The sequence below is a fragment of the Eutrema salsugineum genome, unplaced genomic scaffold (genome assembly GCF_000478725.1).
Source record: "Eutrema salsugineum unplaced genomic scaffold, Eutsalg1_0 scaffold_10, whole genome shotgun sequence".
Classification (NCBI taxonomy): domain Eukaryota; kingdom Viridiplantae; phylum Streptophyta; class Magnoliopsida; order Brassicales; family Brassicaceae; genus Eutrema; species Eutrema salsugineum.
The window spans coordinates 8,818,455-8,834,171 of record NW_006256908.1 but is presented as its reverse complement, the minus strand read 5'-3'; the positions used below and the strand labels follow the sequence as shown (position 1 = coordinate 8,834,171).

The 15,717-nt window shown below is 37.0% G+C and overlaps 5 protein-coding genes across 6 annotated transcripts; all 5 read left to right on the top strand.

The window, feature by feature from the left end:
• Window positions 1–360: 360 nt before the first annotated feature.
• On the top strand, window positions 361–2,029 carry LOC18027539 (UDP-glycosyltransferase 73C5). Its single transcript, XM_006410789.2, has one exon. It carries the CDS (start codon window positions 414–416, stop codon window positions 1,902–1,904), a length of 1,491 nt encoding a protein of 496 aa, XP_006410852.1. The 5' UTR covers window positions 361–413; the 3' UTR covers window positions 1,905–2,029.
• A 1,015-nt stretch (window positions 2,030–3,044) lies between these two features.
• LOC18027538 (UDP-glycosyltransferase 73C5) lies at window positions 3,045–4,538 on the top strand. Its single transcript, XM_006410788.1, has one exon. The coding sequence runs from the start codon at window positions 3,045–3,047 to the stop codon at window positions 4,536–4,538; it is 1,494 nt and encodes a 497-aa protein (XP_006410851.1).
• An 831-nt stretch (window positions 4,539–5,369) lies between these two features.
• Window positions 5,370–7,007, top strand: LOC18027537 (UDP-glycosyltransferase 73C1). Its single transcript, XM_006410787.2, has one exon. It carries the CDS (start codon window positions 5,431–5,433, stop codon window positions 6,919–6,921), a length of 1,491 nt encoding a protein of 496 aa, XP_006410850.1. The 5' UTR covers window positions 5,370–5,430; the 3' UTR covers window positions 6,922–7,007.
• A 1,435-nt stretch (window positions 7,008–8,442) lies between these two features.
• LOC18027536 (SWR1 complex subunit 2) lies at window positions 8,443–11,170 on the top strand. 2 transcript variants are annotated; one of them, XM_006410786.2, is made up of 12 exons: window positions 8,443–8,530; window positions 8,748–8,864; window positions 8,974–9,043; window positions 9,174–9,245; window positions 9,341–9,384; window positions 9,464–9,734; window positions 9,823–9,898; window positions 9,971–10,090; window positions 10,173–10,241; window positions 10,340–10,382; window positions 10,576–10,641; window positions 10,840–11,169. In XM_006410786.2, exons 2-12 carry the CDS (start codon window positions 8,797–8,799, stop codon window positions 11,039–11,041), a joined length of 1,101 nt encoding a protein of 366 aa, XP_006410849.1. In that variant the 5' UTR covers window positions 8,443–8,530; window positions 8,748–8,796; the 3' UTR covers window positions 11,042–11,169. The 2 variants fall into 2 exon arrangements, with proteins under 2 accessions (XP_006410849.1, XP_024003722.1); XM_024147954.1 differs by having other exon boundaries at window positions 8,446–8,627; window positions 10,840–11,170.
• A 123-nt stretch (window positions 11,171–11,293) lies between these two features.
• LOC18027535 (pentatricopeptide repeat-containing protein At2g36730) lies at window positions 11,294–12,858 on the top strand. The gene has a single exon (XM_006410784.2). The coding sequence runs from the start codon at window positions 11,294–11,296 to the stop codon at window positions 12,836–12,838; it is 1,545 nt and encodes a 514-aa protein (XP_006410847.1). The 3' UTR covers window positions 12,839–12,858.
• Window positions 12,859–15,717: the final 2,859 nt, after the last annotated feature.

Genomic DNA, 15,717 nt, shown 5'->3' with positions numbered 1-15,717 from the left:
ATTCGTATAATAATAGTGTTAACCGACTATATTGATGTAAATAAATTATATGGGATATTCTTAAACAGATGATTTTTCTTTTCTTGGGTAAAATTATTAATTTCTGTGCCTTTATTGTAACTTTTGGGAGTTGCTGTAGATGTAGCTATCAGCGAGCCTCCAAGTTGGTTTTTGTGTCTGTGAAGGAAACGGTCACAAACGGACAAACTAAAGTTTTGGCCAAGAAAATCTTGTAGTAATAACAATCTGTGGACTGGATTGGAAGTGTTTGGCAAGTAAAAATCTGTTTACGTCATCTATTACGTCTTCTGTGCTCTCCACGTACCTTTATTCTATATAAGCGCTCACAAATATAATCCAAAACCAAAACAAAAAAAAAAACCTTGAGAGTTTCATTTGAGCGTTGAATAAACATGGGCTCCGAAACAACCAACAAATCTTATCCTCTTCATTTTGTTCTCTTCCCTTTCATGGCTCAAGGCCACATGATTCCCATGGTCGATATTGCAAGGCTCTTGGCTCAGCGCGGCGTGACCATAACAATCATCACGACGCCTCACAATGCAGGGAGGTTCAAGAACGTCCTAAGCCGTGCCATTGAGTCTGGCTTGCCCATCAACATAGTGCATGTGAAGTTTCCATATCAAGAAGCTGGTTTGCCAGAAGGGAAAGAGAATCTAGATTCTCTTGACTCGATGGAGCTGATGATTCCTTTCCTTAAAGCGGTTAACATGCTCGAAGAACCAGTCCAGAAGCTCATAGAAGAGATGAGCCCTCGACCAAGCTGTCTTATTTCCGATATGTGTTTGCCTTACACAAGCAAAATCTCCAAGAAGTTCAATATACCAAAGATCGTCTTCCATGGCATGTGTTGCTTTTGTCTTCTGTGTATGCATATTTTACACAATAGCCTTGAGATCTTGGAAAATTTAGAGTCTGATAAGGAGTCTTTCATCGTTCCTTATTTTCCTGATAGAGTTGAATTCACAAGACCTCAAGTTCCCGTGGAAACATATGTGCCTCAAGGAGAGTTGAAAGAATTGGGGGATGATATAATAGAAGCGGATAAGACATCTTATGGTGTGATAGTCAACACGTTTCAAGAGCTCGAGCCAGCGTATGTCAAAGACTTCAAGGAGGCAAGGTCAGGTAAAGCATGGTCTATTGGACCCGTTGCCTTGTGCAACAAGGTGGGAGCAGACAAAGCTGAGAGGGGAAACAAGTCGGACATTGATCAAAACGAGTGTCTTAAATGGCTTGATTCTAAAGAAGAAGGGTCAGTGTTATATGTTTGCCTTGGAAGTATTTGCAATCTTCCTCTGTCTCAGCTCAAGGAGCTCGGGCTAGGCCTAGAAGAATCCAATAGACCTTTCATTTGGGTCATAAGAAGTTGGGAGAAATACAAAGAGTTAGATGAGTGGATCTTGGAGAGTAGATTTGAAGAAAGAATCAAAGACAAGGGACTTCTCATCAAAGGATGGGCTCCTCAAATGATTATTCTTTCACATCCTTCTGTTGGAGGGTTCTTAACGCATTGTGGTTGGAACTCAACTCTTGAGGGGATAACCTCTGGTCTACCGCTGCTCACATGGCCGCTATTTGCAGACCAATTCTGCAACGAGAAACTGGTCGTGCAGGTACTAAAAGCTGGTGTAAGAGCCGGGGTTGAGCAGCCTATGAAATGGGGAGAAGAAGAGAAAATAGGAGTATTGGTGGATAAAGAAGGTGTGAAGAAGGCCGTGGAAGAATTATTGGGTGATAGTGATGAAGCTAAGGAGAGAAGAAGAAGAGCCAGAGAGCTTGGAGAATTAGCTCACAAGGCTGTGGAAGAAGGAGGCTCTTCTCATTCTAACATCACATTACTCTTACAAGACATAATGCAACTAGCACAATCCAATAATTGATTACGTCATTATAAAAGTAATATTAATGTTGAAACAGTTTTTCATTAACTTTGCTTATTAGAGAATCTGAAGTCTCTGAGCCTTCAATCACGTGGACGAATCAGTCGAAGATAAGTCATTGACAACTTTCCGGTTCTGAAGTCAACTTCAACTTCCAAAAGTTGGATTTCCTAAATTTAATGCTGCGATAAAATTTCATAACCGAAGAATAAAGTCATTATTAATTGACTTAACCTCATTCTGTCCATTTTTAGTTTCCGAAAAAACATGTAAGCTTTATAAACATTTGTGGATTTTGTCGGACGTACGGTATAAATCGAATGGTTAGCTTTCTAGAAATGTTGGTGGACTCTAAACAGAGTGATCAGTATAACCTGTCATATACCTTTGTTTTGACTAGGTCACCTGTGAATTTGAATGACTTTTGAAATATTTATTTTGAAACCTTCTAAAATTCTACTAGTAACGGTGGTCAGACCCAAATCATAAAAAAAAACAAATATTTTGAAAACGTTTGTCATAAGACGGGTAATCTACTAAAACAATTACTCCCAACTAAATAATAATTTAAAGTGTCCTAAATCGTTCAAGTTTAAAAATTCCTCGAGTGCATCGTCCTTTTTTGTTGAATTTTATTTTTTAATGCTTCTGGATCTGGTAGATGATACATGTCTTAAAATAGTCAACTTCAATTTGGAAGCTGTGGATTTGGTACACAAAAATGTTTTAGATTTTCCACCTCCTTGTTGTGAGCTTTTTTATTTATTTCACATTTAACAGTTGTTCATGAGGATTATCTTCTATCTCTAGTTCAATATTTTTTTATAAAAAATTCCAGAAAAGGAAGGATATTTTGTTTGAAAAATGGGCTTAATTATTGTCAGCACCTAAAAGTTTACGAAGAAAAAAAAAATTAAGAAAGTTCAGTGATTAGAAAGAAAATTATAAAATGATTTCTAACCAAAATCAGAAGAAAAATTATATCAAATTTAATATAATTATTTTTATGTAACCTTGGTCAAGCTTATGTTTCTATTTGATATATATCTTTCTTTTCACGATTATTTTGCATATATATATATATATGCTAACATTGTAACACACACTAATAATCTAGACCAAAAAAAAAAAAACTTAGACATGGCTTCTGAAGCTAGCCACCACTCATATTCTTCACTTCACTTTGTTCTCTTCCCCTTTATGGCTCAAGGCCACATGATTCCCATGGTTGATATTGCAAGGCTTTTGGCTCAGCGTGGTGCGACCATAACAATCATCACAACGCCGCACAACGCAGCGAGGTTCAAGAACGTCGTAAACCGAGCCAATCAGTCGGGGTTGCTCATCAACCTATTGCATGTCAAGTTTCCATATCAAGAAGCTGGCTTGCCAGAAGGACAAGAGAATCTAGACTTGCTTGAGTCGTTGGCGTCGATGGCAACTTTTCTTGATGCGGTTAACAAGCTAGAAGAACCGGTCCAGAAGCTAATGGAAGAGATGACACCTCGACCAAGCTGTATAATTTCTGATATTTGTTTGTTTTATACAAGCAAAATCGCTAAGAAGTTCGATATCCCAAAGATCGTTTTCAGTGGCTTGTCTTGCTTTTGCATTCTGTGTACGCATGTGTTACGCAAGAACCGTGAGATCCTGGAGAATTTGACGTCAGACAAAGAGTATTTCCTCGTTCCTTCTTTCCCCGACAGAGTGGAATTTACGAAACTTCAAGTTCCTGTCGAAACATATGCTGATCATAGAGAGTGGAAAGTGTTTATGGACAATTTGGTACAAGCGGATAACACATCATATGGTGCCATCATCAACACATTTCAAGAGCTGGAACCCGCTTATGTCAAAGACTACAAAGAGGCTAGGGCTAGTAAAGTATGGCCCATTGGACCTGTTTCCTTGTGCAACAAGTTAGGAGCGGATATAGCTGAGAGGGGGAATAAGGCAGCCATAAACCAAGACGTCTGTCTTAAATGGCTTGACTCTAAAGAAGAAGGGTCGGTGTTATACGTTTGCCTTGGAAGTATATGCAATCTTCCCCTGGCTCAGCTCAAGGAGCTGGGGCTAGGCCTAGAGGAATCCAATAGACCTTTCATTTGGGTCATAAGAGGTTGGGAGAAATACAAAGAGCTAGATGAGTGGATCTCGGATAGCGGATTTGAAGAAAGAATCAAAGAGAAGGGACTTCTCATCAAAGGATGGGCTCCTCAAATGATTATCCTTTCACATCCTTCTGTTGGAGGGTTCTTAACGCATTGCGGATGGAACTCAACTCTAGAGGGGATAACTTCTGGTATACCGTTGCTTACATGGCCCCTATTTGCAGACCAATTCTGCAACGAGAAATTGGTCGTGCAGGTACTGAAAGCTGGTGTGAAAGTCGGGGTTGAGCAGCCTATGAAATGGGGAGAAGAGGAGAAAATAGGAGTGTTAGTGGATAAAGAAGGTGTGAAGAAGGCAGTGGAAGAATTAATGGGTGAGAGTGATGATGCCAAAGAGAGAAGAAGGAGAGCCAAAGAGCTTGGGGAATTAGCTCACAATGCTGTGGAGGAAGGAGGCTCCTCTCATTCTAACATCACAGTCTTCTTACAAGACATAATGCAACAAGCACAGTCCAAGAAATAATAAAGTTATTGTTTAATAACATTTTGTGATATTTATTCAAATTATCTCTTGTATCAAATGTGTGTTCTAAGCTCCAAATTTATTGACTGATTAGAGAAAAATTAGTATGCATATTCGCTGAAATAAAAATAAAATCCATCATAGGTGGTGCTGGTGCAACGCCGCCACCAACGCCTATATTACTCCCTTTTGCTAGCCTTATTAGATTCAGTTCCACCATTTTTTCGTTTTTAGTTTTATTTCCAGCATTTTCCTTAGTTCCAGTTCTAGTTCTAACACTTTTTTTTTTAACTCCAGTTCCAAAACCAAATCTAAACAATCTTCTTAAGTGTAACATTTATGTAACCAAAAGCTTTGGCTTCAACAATATAGAAAATGTTTTTTTTTTTGGTAATTCTGCTGTTTGCCAACTAACTTATGATGTTCCGGTGGTTAAACTAATAACCATAAATTTCGGTTTTTTGGCTGATGCTTTAAGTGTTGTAATAAATATCTAGTTGTCTATAGAAAGATATAAAGAGTCAAGCTTGATTTTTCTCATTTTTCGAGAATCCAGATTTTATATTTGCGGCTGTGAACCCTCGACTATCTTTTGACGTAGTTCTCAAGAATATTTGTATAGTTTCGTCTGGCTTGTAGTAATATATGAATACAAAAAGACACATGAGTCCCCGCCACGAAATGTAATGTACACTATTAATCTCTGTGAACCAAATTGCATTTTGTACCGAATACGCCAATTTGCTTATGTGCTCTCTTACATCACTTATTATTATTTCCGTGACTCCAAAGATTTTTCCATGATTCAATAAATATACATATATGTAAGCACAGACAAACTAACACACCCACAATCCAAATCAAAGCAAAAAAAAAACTTAGAGAGTTTCTCATGGCTTCAGAGACAATCCAACAATTTAATCCTCCTCTTCACTTTGTTCTCTTCCCTTTCATGGCTCAGGGCCACATGATTCCCATGGTTGATATTGCAAGGCTCTTAGCTCAGCGCGGTGTGACCATAACAATTGTCACGACGCCTCACAACGCAGACCGGTTCAAGAACGTTCTTAACCGGGCCATACAGTCTGGTTTGCCCATCAATCTGTTGCAGGTGAAGTTTCCATCGCAAGAATCGGCTTCATCAGAAGGACATGAGAATCTGGACTTGCTCGACTCATTGGCGTCCTCAATGTCTTTCTTCAAAGCGCTTAGCATGTTCGAGGAACCGGTCGAGAAGCTCTTAAAAGAGATTGAACCTAGGCCAAGCTGCATAATCGCCGACATGTGTTTGCCTTACACAAACAGAATCGCCAACAAATTTGGTATACCAAAGATCATCTTTCATGGCATGTGTTGCTTCAATCTTCTTTGTATGCACATTATGCGCCAAAACTTGGAGTTATGGGAAAGTATAGAGTCTGATAAGGAGTACTTTCCTATTCCAAATTTTCCTGACAGAGCTGAGTTCACAAAAGCTCAGCTTCCAATGATCGTTTGTGGTGGTGGAGATTGGAAAGAGTTTCTTGATGAAACGACAGAAGGGGATAACACTTCTTATGGTGTGATTGTCAACACATTTGAAGAGCTCGAGCCAGCTTATGTTAGAGACTACAAAAAGGCTAGGGCAGGTAAGGTATGGAGCATCGGGCCAGTTTCCTTGTGCAACAAGGTAGGAGTAGACAAAGCTGAGAGGGGAAGCAAGGCCGCTATTGATCAAGATGAGTGTATTAAATGGCTTGATTCTAAGAAGGAAGGCTCGGTCCTCTATGTTTGCCTTGGAAGTATATGCAATCTTCCTCTGTCTCAGCTCAAAGAGCTTGGGCTAGGCCTTGAGGAATCTCAAAGACCTTTCATTTGGGTCATAAGAGGTTGGGATAAGTATAACGAGTTAGTTGAATGGATCTCAGAGAGTGGCTTTAAAGAAAGAACCAAAGAAAGAGGCCTTCTCATAAGAGGATGGTCGCCTCAAATGCTTATCCTTTCACACCATGCCGTTGGAGGATTCTTGACACATTGTGGATGGAACTCTACTCTTGAAGGAATCACATCAGGCGTTCCATTGCTCACATGGCCGCTTTTTGGAGATCAGTTCTGCAACGCGAAATTAGCGGTGCAGGTACTTAAAGTTGGTGTGAGCGCCGGTGTTGAAGAGCCTATGAGATGGGGAGAAGAGGAGAAAATAGGAGTTTTGGTGGATAAAGAAGGAGTGAAGAAGGCTGTGGAAGAATTGATGGGTGATAGTAATGATGCTAAGGAGAGAAGAGAAAGAGTCAAAGAGCTTGGAGAATTAGCTCACAAGGCTGTGGAGGAGGGAGGCTCTTCTCATTCTAATATCACAGTCCTCTTAGAAGACATAATGCAACAAGTACAAACCAAGAATTGATTATATATCGGGTGCTCTTAGATCATTCTTCATGTTTTTTTTGTGTAACGTTTCAAAATTCCAATATTACCTTTTATTTAAGCTAATGAACTTTTTATTTGAATGATTATCATTCAATTTTTGGTGTATTAATTAACTAGCAGCATATCTTTATATTTTACAGAAGAAATTTAACCTTCAATAATCAAATTTGTTTTATATTTCCTATTAAAATCTTAAAATTCTCCTATATATATCGAAATTGTAAAAGGACACAATTTATATATAAAAACAAGTTTAGGTGTGGTAGAGTGTAGAAAGCTTCTCTGGTGGTCCTCATGATTTCAAATTCGATATTGCTTCTACCGCCTCCAGAAAGTTTAGACTTTCGACACAAGTTTGTTTTCTTGTTGAAGGCTATTATCAGGAACATTTCGACCTCGACAAGGACCTTTTATTACCAAAGACAATTAAAAAAAAATGATTGCTTAATTTTAAAAAATTTTATTCTTACATACTGTCACCATTTTATTTTTAAACTTTTTTTTAATTTCTTAGTGTGAATTTCTGCAACCAGAAACTAGTAGGTGCTAAAAGCAGGCGTAGTTACTGGAGTTGAAGAGGTCATGAAATTTGGAGAAGATGAGAAAATTGTGGTATTAGTGGGTAAAGGAGTGAAGAATGCAGTGGAAGAATTAATGGGTGAGACCGTGAGAGTGATGATGCAAAAGAGAGAAGAAGAAGAGCCAAAGAGCTTGGAGAATTAGCTCACATGTGGAGAAAGGAGGCTCTTCCCATTCTAACATCACTCTCTTCTTACAAGACATAATGCAACGAGCACAATCCAAGAAGTGATTGTATAGTTTTTTTTTTTGCTAGGAAGAAGTGATTGTATAGTTGCTCTTTGTCACATCATTGATCATGTAATATTTTATTAGTTATTTCAATTTGAGTAATCGAATTCGTATTAAATTTCCTTTTAAAATTATGTAAACCTAAAAAAAATGAAAAAAAAAACTTGTATACACTTAAATAGTATAATATATTTTAAAGTAGAGTGTTGACAGCTCCTCCAGGACTAGTGGTCCTGAGGAGTCCCATTTTGATATTGCTCAGACTTATCAAGATTGTTTTTGTTTTCCTGTTGAAAACTTATCAACAAGCGTCTCCCCCTCATGACAACGTGAATTTTCTTGTCACTACAAAAGACGATGATAATCTTTTTTTTTTTTGGTAAGAGACGATGATATTGTGGAAGTAATGAAGTTTTTTTTGTTCTTGTTTGTTTGTGTAGTTCAACACATTTCAAAAATAAGTAAATATACAATAAAGGTGTGATTAGAGATGTTGGCGCCAACATTATCAACATTATTTGGAACAAGTATAAATATCTAATTTTTGGAACCAAAATATTTGTCAGAATTTCGTATATGCATGGAGATTAATAATTTTCTCGTGACTAATATAATATGGGCTTTGAACGAGAAGGCCCAAATACTATCTCAAGTCCAATAACTATGGTGCAGAAACGAGCCACTGTGCCGTGTGAATTAAAGGCGGAATCAGTGCGGCAGGTCTCCGGCGAGGACGTGCTCGTCGAAAATACCCCTCCGTCCTCATTCTCCGAAGGGTAATCCTCGAGCGAGATTTAAGCTCATCACATATCACTTTTCACCTCTTGCTTTCGTGGGCTCTTCTTCGATCGCTGTGCTCACTCAAAATTTTGGGTTTTGTTCCTTTTTCGCCTCTTTAAGATTGGGTTTAGACTGCGAATCGAAATTCGCAAGCCGTTTTTTTTTTTTTTTTTTTGAAGACTCTAATTTCGAGTCTCTTTTGTGTTCTGTCAGATATTCGTTAAAATAGTGAAGTTGAAGAGCTAAGAGCGAGCAAGTTATCATGGAAAGCGATAAAGAAGAGCAAATGGTTTTCTTGGATCGTACAACCCGAGCAACACGGGGCAAACGGTAAGAAAAACTCGAAACTAAGCTTCTACTTGATATTGTGTTTTCTCTCATTGTAAGATACCAGAACTCTGTTTTTTGAATCTTTATTTTATTAATTTTCTGTTTGCAGAATGACCAAGCTGCTTGATGACGAAGTAGAAGAGGATGAACAATTTTGGAATCAAGAAGCTCTGAAAGAGGTTTTTCCTCGATATATCTATCACACTCTTTTCTTTGTAATTTTTCGTTATTAGAGATGGAAATTTTATTTCAGAAACTTTGTATGCATATTGTTATTAATATATACCTTTTCACCTTTGCTATCTGCAGGAAGAACATGACGATAACTATGAAGCAGAAGCAGAAGTTGCTGATGAGTTTGACAGCGACTTCAATGACGATGTATTTACGTGGTGATTGTATATTCAGTAGTTATTCGTCGAAATATTGCTTGAATCCCAAATTTTTGAATTTCTTTCTTTTGCCTTTTTTTCTAGGAGCCTGAACCTGATGCAGTAGCAGAAAATGAAAAGGAAGAGAGGTTTGACCATGCTCAAAATTCACCTTTTGATTGCAATAATGTATATTTTTTATTTCATGCAGTTTGTGTATTGTTGCAGGGATATGCCAAAGAAGCGGCTGATTTACCCTGGTAAAACCGCTCCAAAGAAAAAGAAGAAGAAGAAGTTAGTTTCGACACTAGAAGATACTCTTGAAGGTGAGAAACCTGGTGACGAAGTGGGAGACAAGGAACAAGATGGAAAAGAACAGAATGAAGCACAAGAAGACATGGAAAGTGAGAAGGTCATAAGAAAATCTACGCGGACTTCAGTGATTGTACGGCAAGCAGAAAGAGATGCATTGCGTGCTGCTATACAGGCGACAACAAAGGTTTTCCCAGGATTCCTCTAAATTACCTATTTTCAGTATTAATCTTTTTAAAAAGTTTACCAATTCGTTTTCGTGCTTGCTTGTTCAGCCAATACAAAGGAAAAAAGTAGGGGAGGAAAAACGGATGACCCAAGAAGAAATGCTGCTGGAAGCTGCTCAAACAGGTTTGGGTTTATGATCCTGCATTCGTTTTTTCATGCCAGAAGCTTAAATGGCTAAAGTCTGGGTTTTTACAGAGATCATGAACTTGAGGAATTTAGAACGTGTCTTGGCAAGGGAAGAAGAAGTAAAAAAGAAAGCGATTGTGCATAAAGTGGTCTACAAGGGTCCTCAGATTCGGTATCTTTCAAAAGATGGTAAGCTCTCCAGTAAAATACTCTTCTCATCTAAATTTAAATGCAAGATGCAACTATTTAAAGTGTCCACCTTTACATGCAGGATGCAACTATTTAGAATTCTGTAATGGTGCATCGTTCAGTTCAGAGCTTTCGACGAAGTCGGTTCCATGTCAGTAATTTTGTTTGTGTAGTATTCGGAGATGAACATAAATGTGTTCCATTACCTGTTATCCGTATTGATGTCTTAGTTTGTTTTCTCTTTTGCAGATCCAGAAAAAGCTGTATGTGTGATTACTGGATTACCTGCCAAGTAAGAATTTTTCTGCTCTTCTACTTTATCCCGTGGAAAACACAAAGATCTCGTGGAACGAACACAACTAGATTCTTTTTAGCTATCGGTTTCTTTGTTTTCTTCTAGCAAAGAAACTATGTTCTAGCCAAGCACCCTGATTGTCTTTTTCTGCAACTTAGGAGTTCTTAGTTGTTGTTTATCGGTGATACAGGTACCGAGATCCAAAAACTGGTCTTCCATATGCAACTAGAGAAGCCTTTAAAGCGATACGAGAAAGGTAACATTTGATCCAAATACTGTTGCATCTTAGATTTCATCTTACAGAAGTGTTGATTCGTTGTTTCCTCTAGCGGATCAAAATGATTCTCATTCTCTTGCTGTAATCAGGAGAAACACGGCTACACATTACTCTTTTTCACTTTTGTGTGAGAATCTAATGTGTTCCAAAACGTCTTATGTTTTTGGTTCTCTGAAGGTTCATGGACGAACAGAATGGTTTGAGAAAGAAAATGGAGATGGGAGATTTGTTTGATACACTTGTGGTGAAAGGATTTGCTGTAACACAAAAGCGAACAAAGATTCCCAAGAAAGACAAATCATTTTCCCACATAAACTCAGCTCGTTTCTGTAGATTCGAGTCTCCAGAAGAGAGTGAAGAAGATTCAGATTCAGATTAATAAGAGAAATTTTGATCTTCTAAATCGAGAGAGAAAGTGTAATCTTCTAAATTTTGTTTTTCCTTGCAAATCCATGTAATGTACATTGGATAAATATTTTTTTGTTTAATATTACTTCGATTCAGTCAATCCAAAGTCCAAACACCAAGACTAAAACCGATTTGAAAATTTGGAACGCTTAGTGAGTGCATAATTTGTCACTTGGCGATTTCTCAGAGTGCAGAATTTGCCATCACAAGTGACGTAAAAAATATGGTTCTTAGTTCAGAATCAACCGCCAAAATTATAAATTCAAGCTTCAAATCCAAGAAACACCAATGCCTAGTCTTGCTCAAGCTCTGTTCCTCCATTAAACATCTTTTACAGATCCATGGCCAAATCCATGTCTCCGCTCTCCAAGCTGACAGCTTTATCATCAGCGAGCTTATACGGGTATCTTCACTATCTCACGCCAAAGACCTTTCCTTTGCGCGAACCCTTCTGCTTCACTCTTCTGATTCGACTCCTTCCACTTGGAATATGCTTAGCAGAGGCTACTCTTCAAGTGATTCCCCTGTAGAATCGATTTGGGTTTACTCTGAGATGAAGAGACGAGGAATCGAACCCAACAAGCTCACTTTTCCTTTTCTTCTAAAGGCTTGCGCTTCCTTTTTCGGTCTCACGGCGGGGAGACAGATCCAAGTTGAGGTTTTGAAACATGGGTTTGATTCTGATGTGTATGTTGGGAACAATCTGATTCATCTCTATGGCTCTTGTAAGAAAGCTTTCGATGCCAGAAAGGTGTTCGATGAAATGACCGAGAGAAATGCTGTTTCTTGGAACTCCATCATGACTGCTCTCGTCGAGAACGGTAAGCTCAGTTTGGCGATTGAGTGTTTCCTCGAGATGATCCGTGGTCGGTTTTTTCCGGATGAGACGACAATGGTGATTTTGCTCTCTGCTTGTGCCGGTAACTTGAGCTTGGGGAAATTGGTGCATTCACAGGTGATGGTAAGAGAGTTAGAGTTAAACTGTAGACTGGGTACTGCACTTGTCGACATGTATGCAAAATCTGGTGGATTAGAGTATGCTAGGTTTGTTTTCGAAAGAATGTATGAGAAGAATGTTTGGACTTGGAGCGCGATGATTGTAGGATTAGCACAAAATGGATTTGCAGAAGAAGCCCTTGAACTTTTCTCTAAGATGATGAAGGAATCATCGGTGAGACCAAACTACGTGACATTTCTCGGTGTTTTCTGCGCTTGTAGCCACACGGGATTGGTGGAAGACGGGTACAAGTACTTCCACGAGATGGAGAAGATACACAAGATCAAGCCAATGATGATTCACTACGGGGCAATGGTGGATATCTTGGGACGTGCAGGTCGACTAAACGAGGCGTATGACTTCATAAAGAAAATGCCTTTTCAGCCTGATGCGGTTGTTTGGAGGACTCTACTCTCGGCTTGCAGTATCCATCACGATGAAGATGATAAAGGAATTGGAGAGAAAGTGAAGAAGAGACTGATTGAGTTAGAGCCATATAGGAGTGGTAATTTGGTGATTGTGGCGAATAGGTTTGCGGAAGCGAGGATGTGGGACGAGGCAGCAGAAGTTAGGAGAGTGATGAAGGAAAGTAAGATGAAGAAGATTGCCGGAGAGAGTTGTCTGGAGCTGGGAGGGTCAGCTCATAGATTCTTCTCAGGATATGATCCTCGTTTTGAGTATGTATCCATCTATGAGTTATTAGATTTGTTCAAGTTGCAGTTGGCAAGTGACAATCATTTGGTGTCTACTGATACGAATTCATCTTTTTAACTTCTCTTCTTGTCCACTACAAAGGCTTTGAATGGGATACTGTGTTTGAGTAACTGTATATAAGGACCATCTGTATTTTATTTACCATTCATGTCCTAAAAAACACAAATCAAAATTAGAATAAAAAATGATAATCTGCATGCAGATCTATATTACTCTTCATACTGAATAAAAAATGGACTGCATCATTTTTGGACATGTTCACCCACTTTTGTATTTCTTTTATATTTTTTAATTATTTTATTAATTTATATTTATATTTTTATTGATATGCATAATCTGCTTTATTTGCATTGATTCTGCATGATCTGCATAATCTGCATGATATGTTCTCCATTCAAAGCTAAATTGTAGGTTTCTTAGGTTTTGGGTTGGGTCTTGGTTATTTGGTCTCGAATTATTTGACCAAATTCGATTTATATAAAATTTGGATCAAATTTTTTATATTATATATTAGGTTTGAATTGTTTGGATCGTAAATAATTTGACCAAAATAAACTTATATCTAATTTTTTTAAATTGTTTAGATCTAATATTAGGTTCAGTTATTGAATATTTACACAAATAATAACATCTAAAGTAAATTTTGTAATAAATAAAAATAATTTAAAAAATCTAGAAATAAAAGAAAATCATTATCCTTGGTTTAGTAGATTTAAAAAAAAAAACAAAAGAAATTCTTTACATTTATGTTTAGCAATGTATGTACTATAAAAATAATATCTATAAAAATAATATCTATAAAAATAAATTTGGATTTTATTTGGGTTTTTTTATTATCTAATGACCAATTGAAATAATCTAAACTCAAATTAGTAAAAATTATTAGATTTAATAGGTTTGTATAGAAATTCATATCCAAACTAAATGAGTTTAATTGGATTGGATTGGGTTAAATTGAGTTTGATTGCTTAGATTGGTCACTCCTCCCAGTGGCAATCAAAATGTGTAGGGTATTTGATAAGCACAATAAAAAAGCGGAAAAAAATTTGGTTTGTAATAAAGGTTTTGATAAGTATATAAGAATGCATTGTTTTGTCTTTTTTATCATCTTTTACTTAATGTTTACATATCTAAGATGCATTAAACCCCTAACACATATCAATAAGAGCTGATCTGGTCTTCTTTGTTTAGCCACTCATCTCCATCAATGTATGCAATGGTGGTGAATGCAGATGCCTCGGAATCCGACAGTTGTTTCGCATATGAAACTCGATCTCTATACTTGGATCCTTCTCCGTAGCATCGATGTTATCCGTAGCATCGATGTTCTCCAAATGTCATCGTCCTGCAAAATCAAACGCATTTAGGCATAAGTTAAACTTTGTGTGTGTGTTTGTTTGTTTTCCAGTTCCATCAATAGTGCAGTTAACAAAGGAGAATCCCGACTTCTCAGTTTTTTGTTTGTTTATTTTTGCTATATATATTTTGCTTTTTCTTGTTCATTTTTGCTCATGTTTAGCTCAAAAAATGATACATTTATATATATATATATATATATATATCTTGAATGCAGACTTTGGAATCAGTGAGTAGTTTCGCATATGAAGAGTTTATGTAGTCATGTGTATATCTTAGGAATAAAATTTGAACTAGAATACAAAATATTGCATACCCGAAAGCTTAGTTTAGTTATTTGATGTTATTTACGCATTTTGCAAGTTGAGAAGATACAATATGTCAAGTCATCGCATACGTACGATCCATCTTAGGATTTACGAACTTTCATATATGTATTATTAATATATTCATTATATTAAAGATGATTAATGAAAATCGTCCCATATGGCCATATTCCTAAAGTAAGCGAGAAAGTATAAAGTAAAATGATTTATGACAATATGATATAACTTGTGGAGTATGATTGTGGCTGAAGTGAAAGAGTAGCCAATGGAAATATGGCATATCCCTTGGAAGATTCCCTGTTTCTCAACCATTTATATTTATTTCTTTCAAATATAGAGCTAGAGTGTAAAATATCATCATCCGATATATATAACTTTATATAAATAAAATATATATAATTGATAATTCAATATTCAAATCGAATATAAGAAAATTGTGTTAGCGTACAAGGGAGATATGTGTATACAAGAGACATGGATATATGTATGTTAGTATAGTCTATATAGAAAGCAGAAAAGCATCATATGAAACACTCTCCACAACACCCAAACATGATGGTGGTGTAGGCTCTTCTCTGAAGAACCTCAATACCTCAGGAAGTTGGAACCCGCTGTATTAACTAGCGGGTTATTTTATGTAAATAGGGAAATTCAGATCCTTTGGCATTTCCTTGATGTGGGATTGTAGAAGAAGATGTGTGTGTCTTCTTCCCTTTGAGACTTTTGTTCAAATTGTGTCGGTTCAAAGTCTCACTTCTTCTGGTTTGAATTAAGTACCTCTTTTGTCTTCGACTCTCTTTCCTTCTATGTTTGTGTAAGCTTGATGATTACTACCTTATAGTGTATGAGTTGATGCTGAGTTTTTAATTTTAATGTCTACACTATTGTTATTCAACTGTGAGTTTAGTGCACAATATACCTATTGTGTTACCACTCCAATTCAATTGAAGTTGAAAATGGTCATATTGTGTTGAAAATATGCGACCTAAGACTTAATTGTTTAGAATAAAAGAGTATTTGTCAATGACCATTTTTTCTGTTGGATCTATTTGCTTACCTCTACCTCCCTTCATAAAAGTAGCGTATCATTACTCTATTCATTCTACAAAAGATGAGTAATGAAATCGTATTCTCATTAGTCATTACTCATTAGTATCGTTATTGTGTTACCACTCCAATTAAATTCAAGTTGAAAATATGCTACCTAAGACTTAGAATTATGTTAATGAAGATTTTTTTTTTTTGGTTGGATCT

Bases quoted from the DNA above. Each gene is read 5' to 3' on its own strand.
- LOC18027536 (XM_024147954.1), top strand. From the start codon at position 8,797: ATGGAAAGCGATAAAGAAGAGCAAATGGTTTTCTTGGATCGTACAACC. The intron at 9,246-9,340 runs GTATTTACGTGG...CTTTTTTTCTAG, and splicing joins ACAGCGACTTCAATGACGAT to GAGCCTGAACCTGATGCAGT. The intron at 10,383-10,575 runs GTAAGAATTTTT...TCGGTGATACAG, and splicing joins ATTACTGGATTACCTGCCAA to GTACCGAGATCCAAAAACTG.
- LOC18027538 (XM_006410788.1), top strand. From the start codon at position 3,045: ATGGCTTCTGAAGCTAGCCACCACTCATATTCTTCACTTCACTTTGTT.
- LOC18027535 (XM_006410784.2), top strand. From the start codon at position 11,294: ATGGTTCTTAGTTCAGAATCAACCGCCAAAATTATAAATTCAAGCTTC.
- LOC18027539 (XM_006410789.2), top strand. From the start codon at position 414: ATGGGCTCCGAAACAACCAACAAATCTTATCCTCTTCATTTTGTTCTC.
- LOC18027537 (XM_006410787.2), top strand. From the start codon at position 5,431: ATGGCTTCAGAGACAATCCAACAATTTAATCCTCCTCTTCACTTTGTT.